The sequence below is a fragment of the Camelus dromedarius genome, chromosome 15, assembly GCF_036321535.1.
Source record: "Camelus dromedarius isolate mCamDro1 chromosome 15, mCamDro1.pat, whole genome shotgun sequence".
NCBI classification, from domain to species: domain Eukaryota; kingdom Metazoa; phylum Chordata; class Mammalia; order Artiodactyla; family Camelidae; genus Camelus; species Camelus dromedarius.
In genome coordinates, this window is record NC_087450.1 from 35,446,503 (window position 1) to 35,470,911 (window position 24,409).

Consider the following 24,409-nt stretch of genomic DNA (forward strand, 5'->3'; position numbering starts at 1 on the left):
CATTTTCAAGATGGGCAGCTTGGGGTTAACTGGAGTCGTTGGATGGGTAAAAATTGAAGCTGAACAACTGAAAAAGCTGAAAAATTGAAATTGACTCTCTTGAGGGTCAGGTACGTTACCCTAAGGGACAGGAGAAACTGTGTTCTAACCAGCTCAGCTCCAGCCAGGCTTAGGGTTCCACTCCACTCCCTTCGGAGGATTTAATTAGCTGCCCTCCAGAGTGTACCTGGTGGGATTTCACTCACAAATTAATTCACTTTCTAAAATGCTCATGCTGCTGCTTTCTCTGCATATTTTGTGTTTAGACCACCAATTCCTGTGAAATGTATGATTAATCTCAATACCTAGACACTATTATACTTAATGCTCTCTTGAGCCATTTAGAAATGAGTTAATGATGTTAAGTAATCATAAATAGTTATTCTGTCAGGTATATCATCCATGTGAATGAAGAAATTAAGCATCAGTGTTGGAAATATAGAGACCAAGTCAACATTTTCAGCATCTCTGCTCCTTGGGGTTGGGGGTAGGAGGGGTGAGGAGGAGGATACATTAAGCCAACTAACATGAACTATTAGGTATTCGTACATGCACAACATGGATCTGAGTCCTGTGGAATGCAAGAAGTTAGAGAATCATATTTTTTTATTACAGAACATTTTATACATATTGTACTATATGATTCTCACAATAATATTGAAAGAACAGAAATGTTCTTAGCATTCCTCAGTTTGCAGGGGAAGTAAGTCTCAGTGAGATAGTGAGTTGACCAGCAGGTAGTTCATAGCAGAACTGGAACGACATATTCTTTCCATTCTTCAAGTATGTGGCAGGTGGCTAACCATCCAGTTGGATGTAAGAGCTGCAGAAAAGACCCTGGCATTATTTCCAATGAGAACCTCCAGTGGGACTCTGGGGAAGCTCTTTCCTGCAGTGGCTCCCTGGGGGGTGTATCAGTCCCGAAAATTTGCAGTCAGTTTTAGCTAGTGAAAGAGCCTCTTCCTTGCAATTGATTTCATTCCCTTTCTTTGTTAAATTTGAATCTGAAAATCATAATTGATTTAAATTTCTTCTCCAACTCCTGCCCTGGCCACAGCAGGCTGTGTTAAGTCTTAGAGAGTTACAAACTTGAAGAGGTTATCAATTCTTTCAGACCCAACTTCCTTGTTTTATAAAAATAGGTTATAGTTGGGGTGTATAGCTCAGTGGTAGAGTGCATGCCCGGCATGCATGAGGCCTCAGGCTCAATTCTCAGTATCTCCTTTAAAAAAATTAAAGAAATAAATAAACCTAATTACACCCCCCCCCCAATTTTTTTACAAAATACATTATAGCAACCTTTTCATCATTCTGAAATAAAATTAATTGATAATATAACCTATTTCATAAACAGTGTTTTCAAATTCTACATAATTCTCTAACTAGAATATGGAAGGAAAGTAGACGTCAACATTTTGTAATAAACCAATATGTCATTCAACTGATGAAGGTCAGGTCTCATTTTGGAAGATGGGATGGAGCAGCAGATGCTTGTCCCATCAGGTAGCACCAGCCGAAAGGCGACAGCTACAAATCCTGAGCAATGAGTGACATGGCCACCAGTGAAGTAATTTTCCAAAATGGTGAACAGCTCTTGTTAAATTCCAAATAAAACAAAGAATTCCCCTGAAAACTCTGAAAAGCAAACTGGTGGAGAATTTTGGATATTGTAGTGATTATTGATAATCACACAAAAGACCCCTGACAGGGCACAACACTGGTAAGTAAAATCATGTCTAGAATATATGACTTAACAGATTAAGTCTCTCCCTTAATGCCAAACTTGGAAGGAATTCTGGTAAACCATGTGTGAGCAAGGAGAGGAGGAAAAGTGAAGAGACTTTAGTCATTTGCAAGGCTAAACATTCTCTAAGAAACTAAGGCAAGTCCTCAGAATGAGCAGATAAGTTATCTCAGTATTCAGAATAAGACCAAAACCCAAGCCTCAGAGTACTCCATGGCCCTGCTACTTTATAGCCCCTGCTAACAACCCCTCCCCCTCACTTTCTGCACTTGACACTCCGACCTCCATTCAGTACCTCAATTGCTTCTTCTCACCCCAGGACCTTTGCACGTGAAGCTTCTTCTGAACAGAACTAAACTGAATTCACCCTCCTCCTTTCCTAGCCACCTTTTAGAGCTTAACAGGCTCTCCTAAAAAGGTCAGCTTCCTCTATTAGAAAATTGTGTAATTTTGTTAATATCTCTTTTCTTCCTCAAAATGAAAGCCCTGTTTATTCACGTGTTCACTGATGAGCCCTTTATGTCTAATATGGTAACTGTAAAATACTCAAATAAGTGAGTAAATCAATAAATGATTTTTATCTGTGATTATATAGCAAGCAGGCAAGTGCCAAAATTCAAGCCGCTTTCATAAAACTCAAGCTCGTATCTGCTCATATCCGATTAAACATAATGATTACGCTCAGATTTCCTTCACTGATTCTGTATGTTTCTAAAATAATACAAAAATCAGCTGTAGTTAGAGGAAGCACGAGGCTCTTTACAAAGTCCATACTTCATCAAAATTGGCTCCATTTGGCTTTCCCACACAGAGGATTTAAATGCCTGGAGATTTACTCGTGGAGTGGTGGGTGGGTGGGGGAAAGAGACTCTTTTCACCTGCTCCTGGTTACAGTTCAGCTCTGCCTGTCTTAGAAAGATGACCAGATATTCTCAGCTTCCTACTACCTCCTCTGAAGGCAGCCGCACATCAAGGGGAGTAGTCAGGAGGAAGAGCAAATTAAGCTGCAAAGAACAAGGAGGTGAAGAGTCTGTATTCAAACACAACACTAAGACCAGCTGAGGGTCCTGTGCTCTTTGTCAGCACCACGCAGCTTCTCCTGCTCCCTGGAGAAGACAGCCCTGCCCCGCAGCTGCTCTAGAATGCCACTCTTTAGGAGAGGTTTTTCCTACAATACTAACAGCCTTATAGAAATCATATGTGTTCCAACTGAAATGGTACGTAATGATTCCTCTGAAAGTGAAAAGTCAGGATTTTTTTTTTAAATACGAGGCTGGGTGGGTGGGGGTACTGGGATTCTGCCAACTGTTGAGCCAAAGTGAAAAATAACTATTTTCCTATTTTCTTCTCCAGTCATTGTTCAGAGTCCTCTCACCTGGCCTTCTGTGGGATGATTGTGCTCAACTCTGGTCTCTTTATCCCTGACCATGACTGCTTTTACACATCATACACACAAGATAAAACTTCATAAAGTGCATGTCTGTCTGTCTGACTCATGTGCTCAAAAATCTCCACAGCCTAATTCCAGCTGTGAGAATAAATTCCTTGAGGTTGTGGGCAGTGTCTAGTTCATTTTTCAGTCACCACAGGACTTATTAGTTCATGGCGCTAAATGGAATAGTCACTTGCTATCTGCTGCCTGAATGACTGAAAAATTCAGCCAGTAAAGCTGCTACAAAAGTTCCCTTAAGTGACTGCCCTCTAATAAGGCATGTTCCACTAATTTGACTCATTTATTCAACACATACTTATTGATCAGTGAGCACCAGTTAGGTAGGCATTTGGTGTGTTGATTGATTTTCCATCTAAAATCTGCCTTTCCTTGAGCAATGTCTACATTGAGAGATTTTTTATTTTTGACAAGGGAAACAGGATGGCAAAAAAGATTTCTTAAGATCCATGAAATACATAATTCAGGTATCATTTTTAGTTTTCAAATCTATCATTGTTCAGTTTCAAAAGAGGGCAATACTTGGATTGTAATCTGCTTTAGCCTGTGAGGTTTTTTTAAAAAAAATTTTTTTGGGGGGGTAGATAATCAGGTTTGTTTATTTATGTATTTTAATGAAGGTGCTGGGGATTGAACCAAGGACCTCATGCATGCTTGGCGTGCACTCTACCAGTGAGCTATACCCTCCCTCCTTGAGCTTTTAAATAGACTTGAAACCAAGGATATAAGATCTGGCAGATAAGACTATTAATGTTAAAACAATTAGAAAAAAATGAGGTTAGCTGTCATTTCTATGTGTTATTTGCAAGTTTGCAAATGGTGATTTTCCAACATTTAGATATTTGGCCACAGTTGAGATTCGTGTATGTGAGTGAGTGTGTGAGTTTGTGTAAGAGTGTGTGTATGAATGGGGTGTGTGTGTGCGTGCATGCTGTGTGTATTATGTAATTTCAAATAAAAAAGTAGGAAGAAGGAAAAAGAAGGTGTGAGAAACTCCTGGGAAAAAAACCCAGAACCATCATTAAGTTACACATATGTGATTCCCCTCCCTCCTCACCAGTGCTATTAACTTTGTGGCAAGAGGTCCGTCCACCCATGAGAACTCATTTGTGTAATATTTGCCATGTAGATGCATTAATAAGATGCTAGTCTTTAAATTAAACCAAAGGAGAGCTTAGGATTCTTGCAGCAACTCTGCCTCGGAAGGAACACAGCAGTTTTGTGTGCAACCTCTGGGAGCCATCTTGTCTTTTGGGAACAACTCTTGGATCTGTATCATGTGTATATGGTCTTGAATGTAGAGGGGGGCAAACCATGTGGTCTGGCGTCTGCAGCTAGTCCTGATGAAATCCGGGGGCTCTGAAGTGGGAATTCCTGCGGGAACCTCAACTCAGGACAGAGACACATGATCAAACCAACAAAGCCCTGTGAGCTCTATCCTTTCATCTGTTTGGGACTCTCAAAATAGGGATGGCATTGTCAAATGAGAAATCTTAAATCAGTTCTCTGCAAAACTGACCACCTGAAAACGAGTACTTTTTCCCCGAAGTCTCTGTCTCATTTTCCCTGCTTCATTTCTTGTTGGGATCTCCTTGTGTTAATTTGCTTACCTTGCTTACTGCCTGTTTTCCTAATAAGATGTAAGTCCTAGGAGAATGGACACTTTTACTGATACTTTTGCTGGTGTATCTTGAGCACCTGGGACAGTGCCTGGCCCAGAGTAGGTCCTCATAAATATTGGTTGAGTGAACACACGACGGAATGAACGAACACATGAATTAATACAACTGTTCTCAACTATGTTTTATTTTTCTCTGCACTCCCCGGGTTTTTGCTTTTATTGAGTTGCTTAGTGGCCGATTTTAAATGTCTCAGGAAGTTCCCTGGTTCCTTGATCTTGAAAAACAATACATGAAAATATAAGCATAATACGCATACAACATATGCCTGAAGAACCCCTCTTAACAGGAAATAAGAGATTCTCTGATATAATTGCAAACTGGGTCAAACGAGAGCTTATGAGTAATTGCTGAGATAACTGACAAGGAGTCTGCTTACGGGCGCGAGCCTAAGGCTGGGTCAGGTTGCTATCTCTGTGTGGTCTGGCCTCCTGGAATGTCACAGACAATCTGTCTGTCATCACAGAGCAGGTGGCCAGGTGGGACTGTGGATGTGGATATGGTGACCGTGTCAGTTGCTAACCAGGGCCTGCACTGGAGATATGAGATGATCGCTATTAAGTTGCAATTTACACTGGACAGGGGCCAAAAAGTTTAATTTACCCAACAACCAAAATCCATCTTCTGCATAAGTCAGTCCCACAAGAGGGAACCGTGTGCCTTTATTAATTTGTCTCCCATGAAGCACAAACTGCTCTAGCTGCTGGGGTCTGACTGGTCAAAAGGATAGACAGAGGCCCTGCGGTCTCGGATTTGACTTTCTTGATCATCTCTTTCGACCAGCTCACCTTTGTCAGGGCAATTACATTACCTAGGTGGGTTTCTTCCAGACTCAGAAAGGCCCTTAAACATTTGTAAATTCTCTGAAATTTCCAAGAAGAGTCCCCATTTTGATATTCTCTTAAATACCAATGTCTGATGGAGCTGCAGAATAGAAACAGCATTGTGGCGGTGTAAGGGGATTTTTTTCACTTGGCCACTAATTAGCAATTAGGCTTGTGGTTCTCAGCTCTGGCGGAACCTAGAACCAACCAGGGGACTTTAAAAAAAAAAGGCTATTGCTCTTCAGACCAGTGGAATCTCCAGGCCTGGGCCTGGGCATCAGTATTATTTTGATACCACACAACTGATCTTTATGCGGGGCAGGGTTGGGCAAATCTTTGTACTTTCTCAATCTGTCAAATGAGGATACTCCTAATTCCCTCATGAGTTCATAAGGATTTCTTATGGAAAATTTAGGTCGTTGATGTGATGGCATAATTTTAGTCTCTACATAAAAAACATTGATTTTGGTCTACAGGCTCAAATTCTTAAACAAATGCAAAGAGAGCCAGGCTTTTGGGTGTGACAGGATCATACTTTCAATGAGAGGGAAGATAGAATGTAGTTTCTGAACTTTTCTTACTTGTAATTGCCAAGGACTCTTTTTGTAACGCTATGGAAGACGCTGAATTTTTTTAAAGAGACAAGAACATATCGTTTCATTATTTCCAGACACTTCCAGGGACAGCAGAATCAGCATCATTGAAACCATGGATTAAGACACTCATAAATTCAGTCCCTTTCCCCTTTAGGTATCTTGGTTATGATTATTTTCAAGGGTTACTGTCTGGGCACTGTGGTCACCACAAAAAAACTGGCAGTTCTCAGAAGATGATAATCAGTGGCCAGCAACGGAAGATGCAGTCAGGGAGCTGTATATCATAGACAATGTCTTAGAAAAGAGATTTATTGGAAAAGCTGAAGTACAGTCTCTCAGGGATATTGCTTCAGAACTAGATTGTGAGGAACAATCGTCTGGTACAGAGGACCCTGGGGAGTTCTTGAGTCCCTGCTGATGGAGTCCTTGAATCAATGTTGGGGAAAGTTTATGCAAACTTACTGAAAAAGTTTATGTCCTCCCAGATAAGGCCCCCGTTAATGAAATTAACATGACAACCCAATTCTTCCTTGTAGCAGTATTTGTTTAAAATGTCTCTGTCAGAGGGGGAAGGATATAGCTCAATGGTAGAGCACATGCTTAGCATGCATGGGGGTCTGTGTTCAACCCCAGTGCCTCCACTAAAATAAATAAATAAGTAAACCTAATGGCCTCCCCCCCAAATAAAAAAATTTTAATGTCTCTATTGAAAATTAAACCCTTGGATTATTATAGAGAGCAGATCAAGTTGACATCCAGATGTAAAGGAAAAGAAACACCGTGATCCAGCCAGAATGTGGTGCCCCCTTTATCGATCACGTGACCACACTCTGCACAATCAGAAAGTGCACAAGCAGCTTCTCTCATTACAGAGAGTGGAAGTTCTCTCCTACCGTAGAGGCATCCACGTCCCTGGATTATTCACTGTACAAGATGCCGTATAGCAAAAGCCGTGGCATAATCATTACCAGTAATGAGATGGTCTGATTATTTGAACCTAATTAATAGGAAACTTTTTTACTTTATAGATATCATTTTAATAGAAATTTACCAATAATCATAATAACAACACAACACCATTGATTAACTACTATGATCAGGAACTATGTCATGCACATTATATACATTTTATCCTTTCCATAACTCCTTGAAGGAGATTTATGATTTAGGTTTTCCAGACACAGATATAGGGACACACAGAGGTTAAAACACTTCCCCAGATTACAGTCAGGGCAGAAATAGAAAATGAAAGTGTCAGGATTTTGCAGAAGCCCAACCCTTGACTCTAAGTGAATCAAATGCAGAAGTGCAGGCCTTTGATGTCCAAAGACTGACAAATTCGGAGGAAGTAGGTGACTGGACAGTGGTGGAGCACTGGAGAAAGACAGGTTATAATTGTACATCTACCAGGAAGGCTGCTTCCCACCTAACGACAGGGGTCACTTACTGGATGGGGTTCAAGCATGGTGTTCAACTAGGCAAAACGAAACAGACAAGTAAAAGTTTAACTGCAAGGGGCAAGACCCCAGGGAGGAGGGACAATAGCACCTAGAAGTCACCAAGAATCCCCACAGTCACCTTTGAAGCAAAAAAGCCTGCATCCAATCAGCAGCGAAGAAAACCTGGTGGGGTGGTTCACCTGGGGTTTGTAGGTGTGGGGGAAATGGCTAATGCTAAGCTCCTCTCTCTTGCTGGCCAGGGTGCAGATCCTGTCATGCTTTTTACTTATGTAGAAATCAGTATCAGACTGAAACCGTGAGTGAACAGATAGGTGAGTGGTGAAGACGGGCAGGATAAGGAATGAGGTGGGGAGTAACTGCACCTATTTTAACACGCTGAAGAAGCAGCTCCAAGCACAACAACAACAAGAACCGGTGATGGCATCTGACCTAAGTAACTCAAAGAACTAAAGTGAAAGGAATTACTACGAAGTACTTGTTTCCCCTCTGATGAAAAAGTATTGGCTGTTCCAGTAAAATGTTAAATACTAAAAATAAAACTGGGGGGGCCCCTGATGGTATGTCTAATTTTTCCGTAGGCTGGTTTAAAAAAAAAAAGTAGGGCCTAATTCACAACATGTACATTTGGTTTGAAAATGAGTTTGCTAAAAGATCCCCTGAAGGTTTGCAAGGAAATAGCTCATGAAAATCAGAATCATCTTCAGAACAGAACAAATCTTAGTGATGACATCCCTATGGAGTCTCCAAAGTGGTCATGCCAAACTGCTTTGGAGAGGTAACAGCGGAGACCCACAGCTATTCTTAAGCCCAAAGGAAAGAATGGCAATCAATATGCAAGAAGACAATTAAGCAATAGTATTGCCATTGGGATGTACATTACCACCTTCCTCCCTAGGATATTTCTTCTTTCCCAAGCCACAGCCTGTAACGGCCTACATCCTTACCTTGGGCCAGTGATGTAGCCTTTGATAATTCTTGCAATAAAAATCCAGTCATGTATGACCTTTACAAGGGAGCAAAAGGTTTGATTTGCCTTGGGGCCCAGGAACCCATATAAAAATGCCTTTAATGGGAAATGAAAGGAAAAAGAAATGGGGCTCAGAAATTGAGCCAAATCAAAAATGGTTCCAAATCACTAGGCACTAGGCTGATTTTTAATGGTTCTAGGTAAGAGAACTATTTAATATCAATTTTTCCCCCAAATATTCATATTAACCTAAATATCGGTCTAAATTGGTGGGGGGGGGTGGGGAAGAATAAAGAGAACCAAGATGTTGTGTTCATGCCTTCTTAGCTGCTGACAAGATGGACTTTGGGCACCACTGGAATATAGACACTGAAGAACAGGGCTTTTATCACCGCATGCCCAAGCATCCTTACTCTTTCAAGAGAATCTAAGCTTTCACTTAGTGGGCCATAATAGCAATAACAGGCCTCACCCTTTCAATAAAATCTATTGCGATGAGATGCAGTCCACTCACAGTTTCATTTGGCACTTCCATCCAGTCCCTTCAGTTAGCTTTGTCCTATTTCCTATGGGTGGAGTCTAGTTATGTACTTTTCTCAATGTCACTTACAAAGCAGCCACTTTTCTCTCCAAGCCCCTTTCCTTGAGTGTAAGCCAAATGTCTGCCTCTCACACTTTCTTGAAGTCAGGACCCCAAGTAATTTTTGGCTGAGGATATATGCTAACAGAGTCATGGAGACCTTCTGCGTCTCCCGACATGTCATTCTGTTCACACCCGCTAGTCAGTGCAGTCTAACAAAACGTTTGCGTGGAGAGCGGCTTCCAAAGAAATTTAACACATCGAGGGGGAAAGGAAAATGTTCTTAGGGAAGGAAGAATCTGGGAATATACAAGACAAGAAGTTTTAAGTTTCCTCCATCAAGCTGTGTCCTCAACCACTAGCAAGGGGTGGCAGACCCCTGCTAATTAAAGAGCAGTCTTCATTCAGGCAGCACCACCACCACTCCAGATTTTGCTAGAAATGCAGATCCCAAGCCTGCTTCAGATCTACTGCAATCCCTCGGTGATTCATACGCATGTTCATGTTTGAGGAGCATTGACCTAGAATATGGTTATCAACTTTGGTTACCGGTAGGCATCAACCAGGGAAACTTAAAAATAATTACTGATAACTGGGTCCCACCCCCAGAGATTCCAAGCTACTCTACCTGGGGTGTGGCCTAAGCACTGGGATTTTAAAAAGCTCCCCAGGAGATTCTGAAGTGCAGTCAGGGTTGAGAGCCACTGGCCAAGAGGCAGAGGAGGGCTACTTTCTCCGCTGGTCCCTCCACCTCCTTTGCCTCATACTCAAACGGTGGGCTTCCCGGAGTCAGAAACTTTCCCTGTGGTCTGGCTGCCCCACAGCTGCACTGTAAGTACCTGGGGGAGAACTCTACTAAGAAATTTACTTTCCGTCTAATGCGCTGGTGTCCCTGCCACTCTCATCCCCCACACATTAGCTAACCACACCAGTGGCGAACGTCAATTCAGGCTTTAAAAATACACACTTGGAGTCCGGCATGAGGAGTGCATCAGCGTCTCGAGATGGGACGCTCAAATCTGTATTTTTAACTAGCTTCCCAGGTGCGTCTGATTTGCAGCCGGGTTTGTGAACTCCACAGCGGGTCTAGCCTTTCATCCTGCCAAGTCATTAAGGATTCGTAAGGATGAATGAGCTGTCAAGAGAGCAAGGGCCTGGTGCAGTGCTCCTTTATTAATTATGGGGAAGTGATGTATTGGCAATGATAATGCTTCTCTTGGAAAGGGTAATGAATGGTTCGTCGATTGCTGCATTAGATCTTCCCCAACTTAACCTTAATGCTCAGCTTTTACTCCCCTCTGTAGTTTTAAAAGCTGCAGGGCTTTCATATTAAACAGCCTCTTGGTCATTATTCCCAGGTGAACCGCAATCTTGGAGGGAAGCACCAAAGGGAGAATCTATCCGAGTTCTTGGCTGGGGATACCCCCTCCCCGCCCCCATATCTTTATCTGCTTGTGTCAGCTGCTACTAACCAACGTGTAGGAAAAACACGGAGTGAGGGTTTCAGAGAAAATCTTTGATCTCTGCCCAGATCCCTTTGCTAAAAGAGAGCTTCCTTTAGCAAAGGGATAGAAAGTGGAGGAAGAGAGATATATCCGGATGAACAATTTCAGAGGTGAGAAACGGGTAGGCGAGCCGGGGTTGGGGTCCTGTCCGTGGGTGAGGCCAGGAAGGTCGCAAAGAAAAGTTGCAGCGCGGGTCTGCGCGTGTCATCGATGGGCTGGGCGCGGGAGAGAGCGCTAGCGCGCAGGCAGAACGCACTGCGGGGCCGCGAGCCGGGAGGACAGCGAAAAATCTCCCCGGCGGCCGAAGCTGGGAGGCTGCAAGGGCTTCCCCATCCGGCCAGAGCTCCAGGAACGCGCCGGCTCCCCTGGCCGGCAGTGGCCGAGGGCGCGGGGGTTGGGGGAACCCGGCAGCCCGGGCGCCGGCGGCGGCGGCGGCGGCGGCGGGCCGGAGCGCGCGTGTGAGCCAGTGCGAGGCTGCGGGCGGCGGGCGGGCGAGTGTGCGCGGGAGGGAGTGGGGAGAGGGAGGGGAGCGCGCGCGCCGCCCGGGCCCCGGCCCTCCCAGCCTCCCGGCCTCGGCGCTGCCTCCCGCCCGCGCGCACCGGCTGCCCGCCGCCGCCGCCGCTCCTGCTCGCGCCGGCGCTGCACGGGAGCCTGCCCGCCACCGCCTGCTTTGTGCTTCCTCTCGAAGATGGGAGCGACCTCTCCCTGCTCGGGAGCTATTTAAAAGGAGGGAGTGCGCCGTATTTCCTCCTAGCGTGGAGGAACAGGGGAAAGGATCCAGCCACACTGCCCCCAGACCAGGTAGGATCTTCTGATGGACAGCAGGAGGGATTTGGTCAGATACCGCCAACTATTTTCCGTTTGTGGTTCAGAAGGCTGCACTCCCTCCGCTTTGGCAAGGGACTGGCTCCTAAATTGTTTGTGTGTAGGTATATGTCTCCCTACCCATTTTCTGGGGTGTCCGTGCTTCTCGGGGAGTGAAATTGCTCGGGCTGGTGCGTCTGGGCGTTGAGTGTGCCCGCCTGCCAGTGCCGGCTGCTGGAGGAAGAAAGGGCTGCTAAGGAGAGATGCTGCACCCTGCACCGCGCTGGGCTTGAGGATCCAGGGCGCGAAGAGCTAAGTCCACCCGGAATGCAGCGCTGCTGGGGATCCAGGCGTCCCCACCCACTGGGCTTGCTCCGCGGTCAGCCCTCCTGCTGGTAATCCCTGGGGTCTTCCCCAAGGCCACACTCGCGAATCTCCGTTTTTCCAGCCAGCCTTGGGTGCTTCTTCGGCACTGACTGCGGAGAGGAGGGAGGTGTGGCCGGGGAGGGGGGACAGGCAAGGGAGAGATGCAGTGGGGGAGTGGGCTGAAGGGTCCGAGTCTCTGGGCACTCCGCCCGCGTGTGCGTTGGGGATTCTGCACGCACAGGCATCTTTCCCTGAGAGATTCGAAGGCAACTTTACCGATGCATTATCCGCCTCTGGAGCTTTGCTGGCTCTTGGGGAAATGGTCTGTGTTCTGAGATGCGAGGATATCCTTGGCTCCTCCTTAATGAAGAAGAGGGAGGTCTTACGGGTGGACAATCGGCTAGAGAAGCCAAATCCGCCCAGGCAGTGCTTTTAAAAATACAGTATGTGTGCATCCTTGATTTTTTTTTTTTTAAATCCCCCTTCCCTCATGGAGTCTGTTGACTGATGAATGGCTTGGGCTGGCAATTCGTATTTCCCTCTCCAGACAAAGTGGCAACGGTTGGGTTGAGAGCAGAGTTATCAAATTTAACCAAGAATTTTTTGAAGAAAGCAATGTGCATGGTGTCCGCAGTCATTGGAAAGAAAGTCAGGCTTTGCACTAGGTATTTGTTTAACACCCCCCCCCCCTTTGCCTGGCTCCCTTGCTGGCGCTCTCTCTCTACTGCTAGTCAGCCACTAGTGGTTGTGAATATAACAATACAAACTTTGTCCTGCTGGAGGTGTAAAGACTAAAAAGAAAGGGGGAAAAAAAAGGATATCAGTAGGTGTAGTGGAAGAAGCTTTTTTGAAAACGACAGATGTGGTAAAGACAGTAGCAGCATCTCTGTCATGGAGGAGCTGGCGGAGTAGGTGGAGATTCTGATCGGATCTGGTTAAAGGCGTAGCTTGAGTATCTCCCAATATGAGCAATTGAACATCACAATCCAGCATCTGTGTGCAGATCTCCTAAGTGAAATGGGGAGCAACCAGTAGGGGATTCTGAAAGTATACGTCCCATCCACGCCCCTCAACACACACACACACACACACACACACACACACACACATACACACACACAATTCACACTCACTTTTTTCTGTCTGTCTCTCAGAGCTACTCCTGCAGCAAGTCAGGAAAGGAAGGAGGAAAATATAGCTAGGTGTTCCATTCATTTCAGAAAAGAAAACAAAGCTGGAATGGGAATGGTTGCTTTTAGGTTCCTCTTTCAAATCCTGTGTTACTTGGATTTAGCTCTATGGGTTTGCTAAACTTGCTTCATTGGGAGGTTAGGTCGGTGTGGAAAAAAAAAGGAGGAAGGAAAGGAGAGGTCACTCCATCTTTGGGGCCTTGTGAGTGAGAAGGTGAGGGAAGACCCACTTACTTCATCAAAAGCAAGATGTGTTTTCTTACGTGGGTTTCGTTTTCCGGATTCTGCCTGCTTGAAGGATTCCATTTGGATCTAAGGGCTCTTTAGCTGATATTTCTCCCATCTATTAAAAAAGGATTTTTTCTTCCTAAAATGGCTCTTTTATTAAATATGGAATGATTGATTCCTAGGGAAAAAGAAAAGAACTGGACAGAGGTAAACAATTGTTGACTATGGAGCTGTGCAGGGACAGCAAAGAATGTATGTGTCCCTGACAATCAGACTTCGTTTACTCTGTCTTGAAAGCTTAGCAGGGCTGGAAAAGGAGTGTGATGAATTAAAAGAATATGAAAGCTGTGCTTTATATCTGTGTCTGTCTGCGTATCTATCTACCTGTCTACCTCCTGTCTGTCTTTCTATTTATCATTACTATTTAATGGTTGCTACTGTATCATTTCGGTTTAAGAACTAGATAACCCTTTTGTTGACCATGAAAGGGAAGAAAAATGTATAACCCTAGCAGTGTTTTAACTCCAAGTGAAATTACAGGAGGAAGATGAAGTTTTGTCAGTAACACCTATGAGACTGTTTGCAGGAATTACATTAATTGCTCTTCCCAACTTACTATGTTTTGAAAAAAACAATATTCGAGAGCTTCAGCATTTTGTTAGCAAGCTATATTTAACACCTTTTTTTTATCAGACAAAAATAGACTTTTACTTGTCTTGCAAAGTAAATGCATGGTTCCTTCCTTCTAAGTACTTAATCTGTTTCTTTGACAAAATAAATGATGAGAAGAGCCCTAGAGATCCAGTGAAGTTGCATTTCCCCTTTAAAGCAAGTTAAAGCTTTCATTGAGCTCATGGATGGGATTCTCCCAGAGTAAGTGCATTTTAGGACTGTACCATCTGATCTTCATGTTCCAGACCAATACCAGGAGCCCTTTCTCCATGATGGCTTCAGGTAGAGGGAGAAAAGCCTGTAGGTAAGAAGCAAGCCAAGCCGTCTGCCCCATCAGCATGGAAAGAAACAAGATCCAAACTGAAACAGAAATTAAATCTGGAAAAAGAAATACACAATTAAAAGAGGTTAGTAGAGCCCGTATCTCGCATGTTTGATAATTTGGCAGTGTGTATGTATGTTGCTTTTCACTAAAAATTAAATTGGTGATTTACATTTGCTAAGAACTTAAGAATAGATTATGCTGAGATCTCTTGTCTTTCAGAGGCTTTCATCCTCTTTTTTCCCCCCCTCTAAGGGGTAAATGTCTCTTGTCAAAACATCTTCCAGTATTGTCCGCATCTCATAATTAGACCCCCCATCATAACCTCTACCAAATAGGCTCCCAACTGATCAGATTCTCCTGCTCCCTCTTGTGGCAAATGTTCTTCCCGACTCTCCCTAGATTTCAGAGCCTGCTCCCTCAGCTTCCTGTCACTTCGCTTCTAATTGTCAGTGGTAATTAGGGCTCACGAAGCCAGTAGGTCGTGGAACTAGCTGTTTCCAATTTTCACTATGAACAAAGGGATGTCTGTTCCCTGGAGACGTACCTGAAATTTAGTGGAAGTCAACGTCAGGTGTTCCCTGACTTAACTGAGATGGACTAGGTTCTGGGAAAGTGAGCTTTGTGAGTCTTGCCTCTGAGATTTTGATTTGGACTCAGGGCTAGTCCAGTGGGGCTTCATTAAGTGCAGTGGGATTATTTTCAGTTTTCTTTGTTTCTCTTCCAAAAAATAGCTCTCTGTGTCTGTGTCTCTCCATGTCTCTCTCTTCATGCCCACCTCCCCCAGCCACTCACACATACAAACACACACACACACACACACACACACACACACATCACAAAAGATATTTCATACAACACATATTTTGAAGACTTAAACTCATCAGTGATTAGGTTCTCAACAGGGCTTGTAAATCAAGCAAATCGTTTTCTGAATCGGAGCCTCCTGAACTCCTCTTACTGGTACGTTTTCATTACAAGCAGCTGAGAGTACAGATGAGGAGATCGGAGATCGGAGATCGGGCGCCTTGTTCTAGTGTGTTCACTCCACTCGGAGGACAGTTGCGCATAGCCTTTGCTGCCTCAAGTGTTTTTTGTAGACTTTCTTTGCTGACAACTCTGTATTGAACCCCAAGTGTTTTATGTCTGTGTTTTTGATTGTCCTTTGATCTTTGATCTGTACATGAGAATGGGATTCTCATGTACCTCTGTCTGCCCTGTTACTTACTATACTCTCTTGGCCAAGAGAGTATAGTAAGTAACAGGGCAGACAGAGGTACATGAGAATCCCATTCTCTCTTTACCTAAAACTTCCTAGCCAATTCTAGAAGGAAGACATGGAGGAGGGAAAAAGTCCTGATTGGTATCTGAAGTGAAGGACATGTGGTTGGTGGATCAAGGGCAAGTACATTATAGGCAGCTGTCTAGAAGGTGATTTGAGAAGCACAGAATATCCTTGCGTTCAAAGCATTTATCCATCGGCCAATATATAGGATCAGAAATTCTCACTATTAGAGACATTTATTTGAATAAAGGAATTCTATCAAGTAATTCCCCAAAAAGTGCAGTGGAATTGCCCAGGAAAGAGCTACCATTGATTCTCACAAACCATCAGCATTTCTTCACTTCTTAATGTGAATTGGCTTATCAGATCAGCTGGCAGACAGAAAAGTCCTGAAAGTCTGGGACTCAGAAAGATACAGAGGAAGTGGGAGATGTTTCAAAGTGGGTTGCTGCCCAGTTAGTGCCCCAGAGGGTCCTTCTTTGGCGGAGGTGCCCCGGGGAACCCAACTGCCAGAGCCAGAAGAGACAAAGATGGACTGCCACCCTGAAATTTTACTTCTGGGGGCAGCAAATGTGACAAAACTTTGTTCTTTCTTGCAAATTTAGCCTATTTGAGCCTTCTGAGAAATGGGCAAAATATGTCCCCTGGTGTGAAAGGATGTCCTTGAAATCTTGAATGGCTTCTACTGTATCATTTTGAAATATTCATACCAGTAACCTGGAAAGCTAGTGTGATACTCATTCAGACAAAATGGGTTTTTCTTGCGTATGTAATAGACCTAGAAAAGATAAGTGTAAATATTAGAGTCCATCTTAATTTTTTAGAAAAGACAGAAAAAGTCATCACTGTAGATGTCATTGCATGTGGAGTCAGAATAATTTATAATTTCCTGGTTAACTCTAATGTGAGATGAAGTCAAACAGACAAATGGGTGATTCAGCAATTTAGTCCAACCCAACCATGATATTTATTGAGTGCTCAGTGTATGCAGGGCACAGTGCTGGGCGTTTCAGAGAATGCAGATGATGAAGAGGAGTTATTTGGCATTTGCTGAACATCCATTATGTTCCAGACATCAGTCTAAGCACACTGTACATGTTTTCTCTTCCTTGCAAGGAAGCATCCTGGTCCCAGTTGAAAGGTAAGACCGTGGCTCAGTTAAAGAACTTGTCCAAGAGTGACTTGGTGGTGGTACCAGTTTTTGAGGGGGTTCCAAAGCATGCTCTTTGCACCGTGTTCTCTGTTCTTGGGGGTGTCGTGGTCTAGAACACCTAGGTACTGAGCCGAGTGAGATCAATGGTTGCCAAGTCTAATGAGCCAAGAGCTGTAGAATTGAAAGGAAGGGGAGGACATTAGAAAAGGCTTCATGGAGGAGGAGGCATTTTAGTTTATTTTCCAAGGGTGAAAAGGCCTTTGAAAATAAATAGAGACAAGCTGTTTTTGAAACACGTAAACCAGCCCCAGCTAATTTATGATAAGGACCACCCTGGAGCAAGGTTGGGGCCATTTCCAGACTTCCAACCATCTGCGTGTCCCATTCAGGACCGTGGCATGGGAACTGTGGATCTGGAACAAATGACAACATAAGCCATGGTACAAGCCATTGTATACATGTATTTTACATGGGAAACCAAAATTGAGGATGAATTTCCAGCATGTCTGGAAGGAGAGAAGCTGTATCAGTCTGAGAACTGAGGCAAGGAACAGACCACATGCCTGCCTGTTCTGCCCTTAAATTTAATGGTTGTGTTTTTGTGCCATCAGAGGTGGTTTGGCTTTCTTTATGTTGCCCCAAGTGGCTCTGGTGCTTTCCCTCTTGAGTTTCTCCAGCTCCTCACTTTGCTTCTCCTTAAAGCACAGGACCCAGGACCCGCTTTGGCTCTGCTCTGCTCAATGCATAGCACCCAGTCCTAGCAGCAGGTTTAGAGAATCAGACTCTACACACCAACCCCAGCTTCCTCCGTGTACCATGGTAGAGTCCCCAGAGTGAGTGGCATCAGCCAGGGGCAAAAGGATAGAGCTTCCAAAAGTGCTCAGTCATTTATCAAATGCCCCTCAGAGGTTACAGGTCACACTTCCCAAACTATCTACCTTTCACATGTTGGGGGATGTGAGCCCCCTAGAGCTGAAATTTGTGAGTTGGGGTTGGGTAAAGTTGGTGGCTCTTTTTCTCCTGATTCCTTACTGTCTTTCTCTTCCTGGCCGTGCAGCTGTCCCTGGCCCTTTTTCAGAACATCTTATCAGTGCTCTTGCTGCTTAGAGCCATGCTAGATCTGGAAGACACAGTAGAAATCATCTAGTTTTTTTTTGTTTGTTTGTTTGTTTGTTTTAATAAATAAGCAAATGGAAGCCATATGAAATTAAATGACTTTATAAGTATGAAGTGGAACATAGTTGAATCCTAATCTGACTATGAAGTCATTTCACCAAAGTCATATCTCTGTTTTTTTGGGGTCTTTTTTTTTTTTTTTTGATAAAATAGAAGACCTTTAGAAATATATGCCTGTGTTTCCTGGCCTCAGGAGTCCCTGAATGTCTAGCAATGGTTTCCTAGGGTGCAAAGAGAACTATGACTTTGATTCTAGATCGAGGATATTGACGAACACACGGTACTTAGGCTAAAGCTCTCTGAGGTCATCAGGCATGTATCATTGTTAGTTTTAATATTTGTGTGAATTCAACAAATGGTGTATTTAACCTCGTGCAAGGTCCATAACTTCTCTGTGCCTCATTTTGTTCATCTATAAGTGGGACTAATAACAGTAGAGTAGTAGTAGTAATAATAGTAATAATACTAGAGAACCTTATGGGGTTTTTGTGAGGAATAATACCTTAATACTTGAACATTTGAAACAGCTTCTGGCACCAGTGCTCAATGAGGATGGGTTCTTACTACTTGAGAAATGACTTGTAAGAGAGCACTGTCCCTGCCTGTGCCCCTTTACGTTAACATGCTCATTGTGCAAGGAAGGTTGTCATGGAGAGCCAGAAGATAAGGACACACATAATGGCATATACCAAAGGTCACAGAACTTTTTTAAAGGGCCACACAGTAAATATTTTTGGCTTTGTGGACCACAGGGTCTGTTCCAACCACTCAGCACTGTCATTGGAGCATGACAGCAGCCATTGACAATACTTGATGTTGTGTGAACATGCTGGGTTCAATACGATGTTATTTACTGACACTGAAATTTGAACATCATATAAAGTTCATTATCATGAAATACTGCTTTTTGAAATTGTTTCAACTTTTTCAATCTTTTCAAAATGTAAAAAAAAAAAAAAATAGACATTATAAAAACAGGTGGTAGGATAAATTTGACCAGTTGGCCATAGTTTTTCAATTCCTGAGACACAGATTGTGAAAGATACTAAGGCCACCTCAGTGGCCAGAGGAATCCCAGCCATTCATTGGGGTTGGTGTTGTGAGAAGAGGGCTGGCCCAGAAACTGAGCCTTTGCTTCAGAGCCTGGCTCTGTCACTTCTGAGATGTATGGCTTTGAAAAGTCTTTTAAGGTATCATGGCCTGAGTTTTCACATTGGGAAATGGGGGAAGGGTCAAGGTTAGATGACTTAGGGGACTTCCTGGCCATAAAAGCAGTTTTCTGAAGGGAAATTGGACATTCAAGGGGGGTCATGGAGGACAGGCAGAAAAGTATGAGAAAGGAAAACATGGTGCATATTTGGGTAATTTTCATTCAGTAGCTCAGTTAACCTCCAGGAATAGTAAACCCTGGAAGGTAGACAGGTGATCTCCCATGGCTGGCGACCGTGAATGCCAAAGTGAGGGATTAGAATATTATAGTTTTGGATTGTTAGCAGAATTCCTCACATGTACAGATCAGGCTGAGACAGGGGAAGTGACTTGTCCAAGGCCACATGACTGGCCAGGGAGAGGTGAGCCCAACACTCATTTCTTTTGACCCCCAGACCAAAGACGCTTCTGTCTCCCAGCTTGTCCCCAGCAGCATGGTAGAGTGAATGTAATTAACATCAATTGTATGACTGTGATCCAGAGGGGAAAATTCTCATATAAATTACAGAAGCTGTATTTAGTATTTTCTAAACGTGATCTCAGAGCCCAGCATATTAAGAAGGTAGGTCTGTGAGTAATCCCATTATAGGGAAGGGAGATTGCCAAAGTGTCAACCCAAGGCCTTACCCTCTGGCAACCTTTAGCCTGGCTTCTTGCTGAGTGTTTTGTGTGTGTGTGTGTGTGTGTGTGTGTGTGTGTGTGTGTGTGTGTGTTTTATTTATTTATTTTTTAAATTGTGGCTCAGATCTTAATTCATCAGCCAAGCCTTTCCCAACACCCTGGCAGGTCAGATCCATTATTTATCAGTTAACAAATGCTTCTTTCTATAACAATTTAAACAAATGTTTCTTTTGGTGCTAATTTATATTAACATCTGTCTTCTCTCTTCCCAGCTAGATGATAAGTATTAAGTTCCAGGAGGAGAGAGATGTGTTTGTTTAGTTCACGGTTCTAGCCCCAATATCTTGCACTTTGCCAGCCACGTAATAGACATTCAGTGTTTGTTGAATTAATGCAGGACTGGTCTCACACTAGTCATTGATACTGGTGAAAACAGCCCTTCCTTAACCAAAGATAGGCAGAAGTTACTGTCTTCACTTGTTAAAGAAATGATTAAGCAATTAGTATTTCTTCCTCCACTTTTTTTTCTCTACCTTTTTCAAAGGCTACTATCTAATCTCACCTATCACAATAAGATAATAATATAATAGTCATGGCATAGTTACTAACATTAAAACCGTAACTCATAAGCCAATATTTAAACAATTCTTCAAATGCAGGTGTATCGGGTTGGTTTAAAGGACATATTCACTAGATACCTTACTTAGTAGAGAAACTGTGTATTTTGTAAACTGTGTTCTGGAATTTGTATGAAAATTTTACATTTTTCCCTCCCTGAAAGCTACTCAATTTATTTTTTCTCTAAACAAATTTGGGTTAGTTCCTTTCTAAGCTGCTTCTGTTTTAAAAATGGATTTGTTCTATATATATACGCACTCAGTTTTAGAGCCATATCACTGTGTATAGTGTCAGGAATTTTAAGAAATTGTAACACAGAATATTGATGAAGGGTCACCATTACGTGAGCATCTATCAACTTGAATTTTTACAAACTATTTCATTTTACTTCCTACTTGGTTCATCTCAAGAGTATCCTTTTCTCTAAAAGATTGTGCTTTGTGACTCTGCAGGAGAATTTAAAATGCTGACAAACTTTCAGGTTAACAGGGTTCCATCCTCCGAAAAGCAGTCTGCTTGCAGATGAAGCTTAATGACTCAGGAAAAAAGCTGATGAAATTCACCAGACTCTGCGCACATAACCAGCGTTTTCCTTGTTAAAAAAGGTTAAAAAAAAAAAAAAAAAGGCATTCTGCATGCTCCTATCACAGAGCTTGAAATTGGATTTTGTATTAAACATCCCCAGTCCCCGGAGGGAGATGAGAAGGTGAAAAGAGTGACTGCAAAGATTTACTCTTGAGTTGAAGGGAACAGGGGGAGTAGGTGAGGATTTTAATAGAAAAGCCTGTAATTGAAGGGGCACAGCTTTCCTCATCACCTAAGGTTTCCGGTTTGGGGTTTAGGTTTCTGCATATCTTCAGGGCTTGTGTCTGGAACCTGGTTAGAAGGTCTCTGAAGACTTCCATTTATCTGGTTCTTTGTCATTTGTCTGTGTAAAGTCCTAGCATCCTTAGCTGTTTCTACTTAAGGAAAGCAGACCAGACCCTTGGCGAAAATTATGAAGTATGTATCAGTTACTCCCAATGATTTAATTTCCTCTTTGGGGAGATCTCCTATTGAGATCTCTTATTAGGGTCTATTTTTCTCTACCCTCTTCTCTTTTACCTCCTACAAACACACTCACCAAGGGGCTTCATATTTTGATGCTATCCGGAGTCCCAGTCTGTGAAAACAAAAGCCTACCTGATAAATGATTTCACATCAACTGCATACTGACTTTACAACAAATGTATCTAATGTTTAGGCAGTGCCTTCCATCAGGGACCTTATTTAAGTCCTCTGCTCTCTAGTCTGTGTTTGCTAAACATGCGCTTTATGCTGGTTCTAACCTCCTACCTAGTTCTACCTTGTCTGCCTTTCTCCCCTTCATGCCAATGCCAAGACCACCTCCATCAGAGTCACCTAAGGTGCTTGTTAAACTTCAAATTTGGGGGCTTCTCTTTAGACATACTGCATATCTGATGATAGGGCCCAGTTATCTGCACTTCAGCGAATTTTCCAGATGATCCTTAAGGGACTGAAGTTGAAGAAGCATTGTTCTCTGCCTTTAGTCACATCATTTCTTCCTTCTGGAATGCCCTCTCTCTCTCTCTGCAGCTTCTGTCATTCTTCCAGTCCCCTCCTTTTATGGAACTTTCCAGATTCTTTCTACTAATCATGGTCTTCTGAGTAACTATCACTTGAAGACTGTAAACGTATCAGTACAGGGGCTGTGTTGTGACCCCCCAGGGTGTTTGATCTGGTGCTTTGTGCATAGAAGCCACTCAATAAATGCTTGGTGAGTAAATAAATAGTCCACTCACTAAAACTAGAAATATAGAGAGGGCTATACTTCACTCGAACAGATCTCTGAAGGTGAAGTATCAACAAGCTAGTGTGGAACATATTTTTAGGTAGGAAATCTTGTTTGGTGACCCAGATATACATGCATTCATATGACCTCATTTTTTTTTTTCAGTACGTAAGGTCAAATATCAAAGAAGAACTACTCTTTCTCTTCAAGGTGGATGCTGAACAAATTATTACCTGAAATAGTTGTTATTGTCCATCACAAAGCCCTTGAAAGATTTAGAGTTCAGAAGAGATGACCTAAGGCTCTCCTCAGGGAGCTCACTACACTTGGAACTCTTTTGGTTGCAGGACTATAGGCTGAGCTGTTTGACGTTTCTAGAAACCAGATTGTATGACCCTGAGACCCCCAGGTGTGTGAATCTGGAAACTAGGTAGTCCACTTTGAGTACATCCAAGTGAACTCATGGTCCCACTGTCTGAATGCCTGGAAAGTCTCTCTTCTTCTGTGATTCCTTAGTAGGGGCAAAGTTCTCTCTTCCAGAAAGGGGACTCACTCCTTGACTCTTGTAATGCCCCACTAGAATGTGAGCTTCTTTAGGGATATTATCTTATTCATCTTTGTGGCACAATTTCTGGCTCGAATGAGTGTCTAAGAAAAGCTTGATGGACAAATCCGTGAATGAATATGTTGTTTTCCCATTTCTTTGACTTACTTACCAGTTTAAAAATTAAATAAAGTCTTGACCTCCAGACAGTAATTGTGTGGGCTGTGTTGAGATTCTTGAAAAAAATATTGATTTATGGTTCTTAGAGCCAAGTTTTAACTTCTTTGTTTTGCTAAAATTCAGTATCATTCCCCCCAGCTTTATGCATTGACCTCTTTTATTTTAGTTTTGCTTGCTCACTGCTAGGATTTCATCCTCTCTTTTCTTTTCTCCTGACTGAATGGAAAAACCTTGAGATTATATGACTGGGGAGGGATTTCAGATCTCAGATTTTAGCTGATGATCCCCTCAATGGATCCTCTTTCCCTGCTACGTGATGACTAGGTGTGCTTGCAAAATCCTTCCTTGGTGGGTGGGGAGGAAAACATGAAAGGCTGTTGATGAGAGGATGCAAACTACACACATCTATTCACGTGGGAAGGAGGGGCAGAGTGGGAAGGTTATTCTGCACTAACTGTTTAAGTTAGGAGCTCTTTGCTATGACAGAGCAGTATTGTTGACCTATGCAGTAAAAACAACCAACAGAAAGGTGCTGCCATTTTGGAAAGTGTTATGGTTCTCATGCAAAGTGGCTGGAGTAAAAGCCTGTCAGTCACTTAATGTTTGTGTGATTCAGCCAGTTTACTTTTATGAACCATTTTTTTTTTCTCTTTTTTAAAGTGAGAGTGATAATACCTCTTTGCAAGACTGTCAGATAGGTCAGGGGTAGTGAATCGGTATAGCACTGGGGACACAGCAAGTGCTCAGTCATGGTGGCTGTTGTCATTGTCATAAAGGCTCCTGAGTGGGGCCCTTCCGCTGCCCCGGGTCCTGGCAGGACTAATCTAGGGACAGTCCTGGATGGCTTTACATGGAGCCCAAGATTAGCAGAACCATCTTCCCTTCCAGTTCTTCTTGATTTACTCTAGGAAGACTGTCTTAATTCTCTAGCTTTCTTCCTTCTACCCATATTTCCATGTCATTATGCAGAGTTAATATATTTAAATTCTTAATGCTCTTTCCCTTTCATGGGACCTCCATAACAGAAGTGGTTTCTGGTTCGTGTTTGACTGGGTGTCTTTTTATTGCCCTGAAAGGAGCAGATATGCTCCCTTGAGGATGCCCCAAATGTTAGGACCTTCTCAACAGAGCAGATGATCTTGGCATTCTAGAAGAACTCAACAAGCCACGGCTTGTACAGAAGTACCCACACCCATGGCCTGGGGAAAATGTCAGGGTCCCAGCCCCTCTCTTGATACTGGAGATCAAGGTTTCCAGCCTGAGGTTCTCTGCTCGGGAGCCTGAATCACAATTCCTCTCTTCCACCCAGCACTGACATTGGCTTTTCAGTGTGATACTGGCCCCTGCTAATTTTAGGGACACCCATCTTACATAGGGAACATTTCTAAAGGCATGTGCCTGGCTC

At 43.2% G+C, this 24,409-nt stretch overlaps 1 protein-coding gene across 12 annotated transcripts in view; it reads left to right on the plus strand.

Moving 5' to 3' along the window:
- The window catches only part of SLC8A1 (solute carrier family 8 member A1), a 394,428-nt gene that overhangs the window by 48,661 nt on the left and 321,358 nt on the right, over positions 1 to 24,409 (plus strand). For 3 of the 12 annotated variants that reach the window (XM_064494545.1, XM_064494547.1, XM_064494546.1), the window contains exons 1-2: positions 11,568 to 11,645; positions 14,350 to 14,511. The exons of 3 other annotated variants lie outside the window; for them this stretch is intronic. In XM_064494545.1, the coding sequence (XP_064350615.1) occupies positions 14,443 to 14,511 (69 nt within the window). In that variant the 5' untranslated portion in view covers positions 11,568 to 11,645; positions 14,350 to 14,442. Of the gene's footprint in view, positions 1 to 11,433; positions 11,646 to 11,897; positions 12,044 to 14,349; positions 14,512 to 24,409 lie in introns of those variants that run through there. 6 more of the 12 variants (XM_031466901.2, XM_064494548.1, XM_031466896.2 and 3 more) reach the window with 6 other exon arrangements.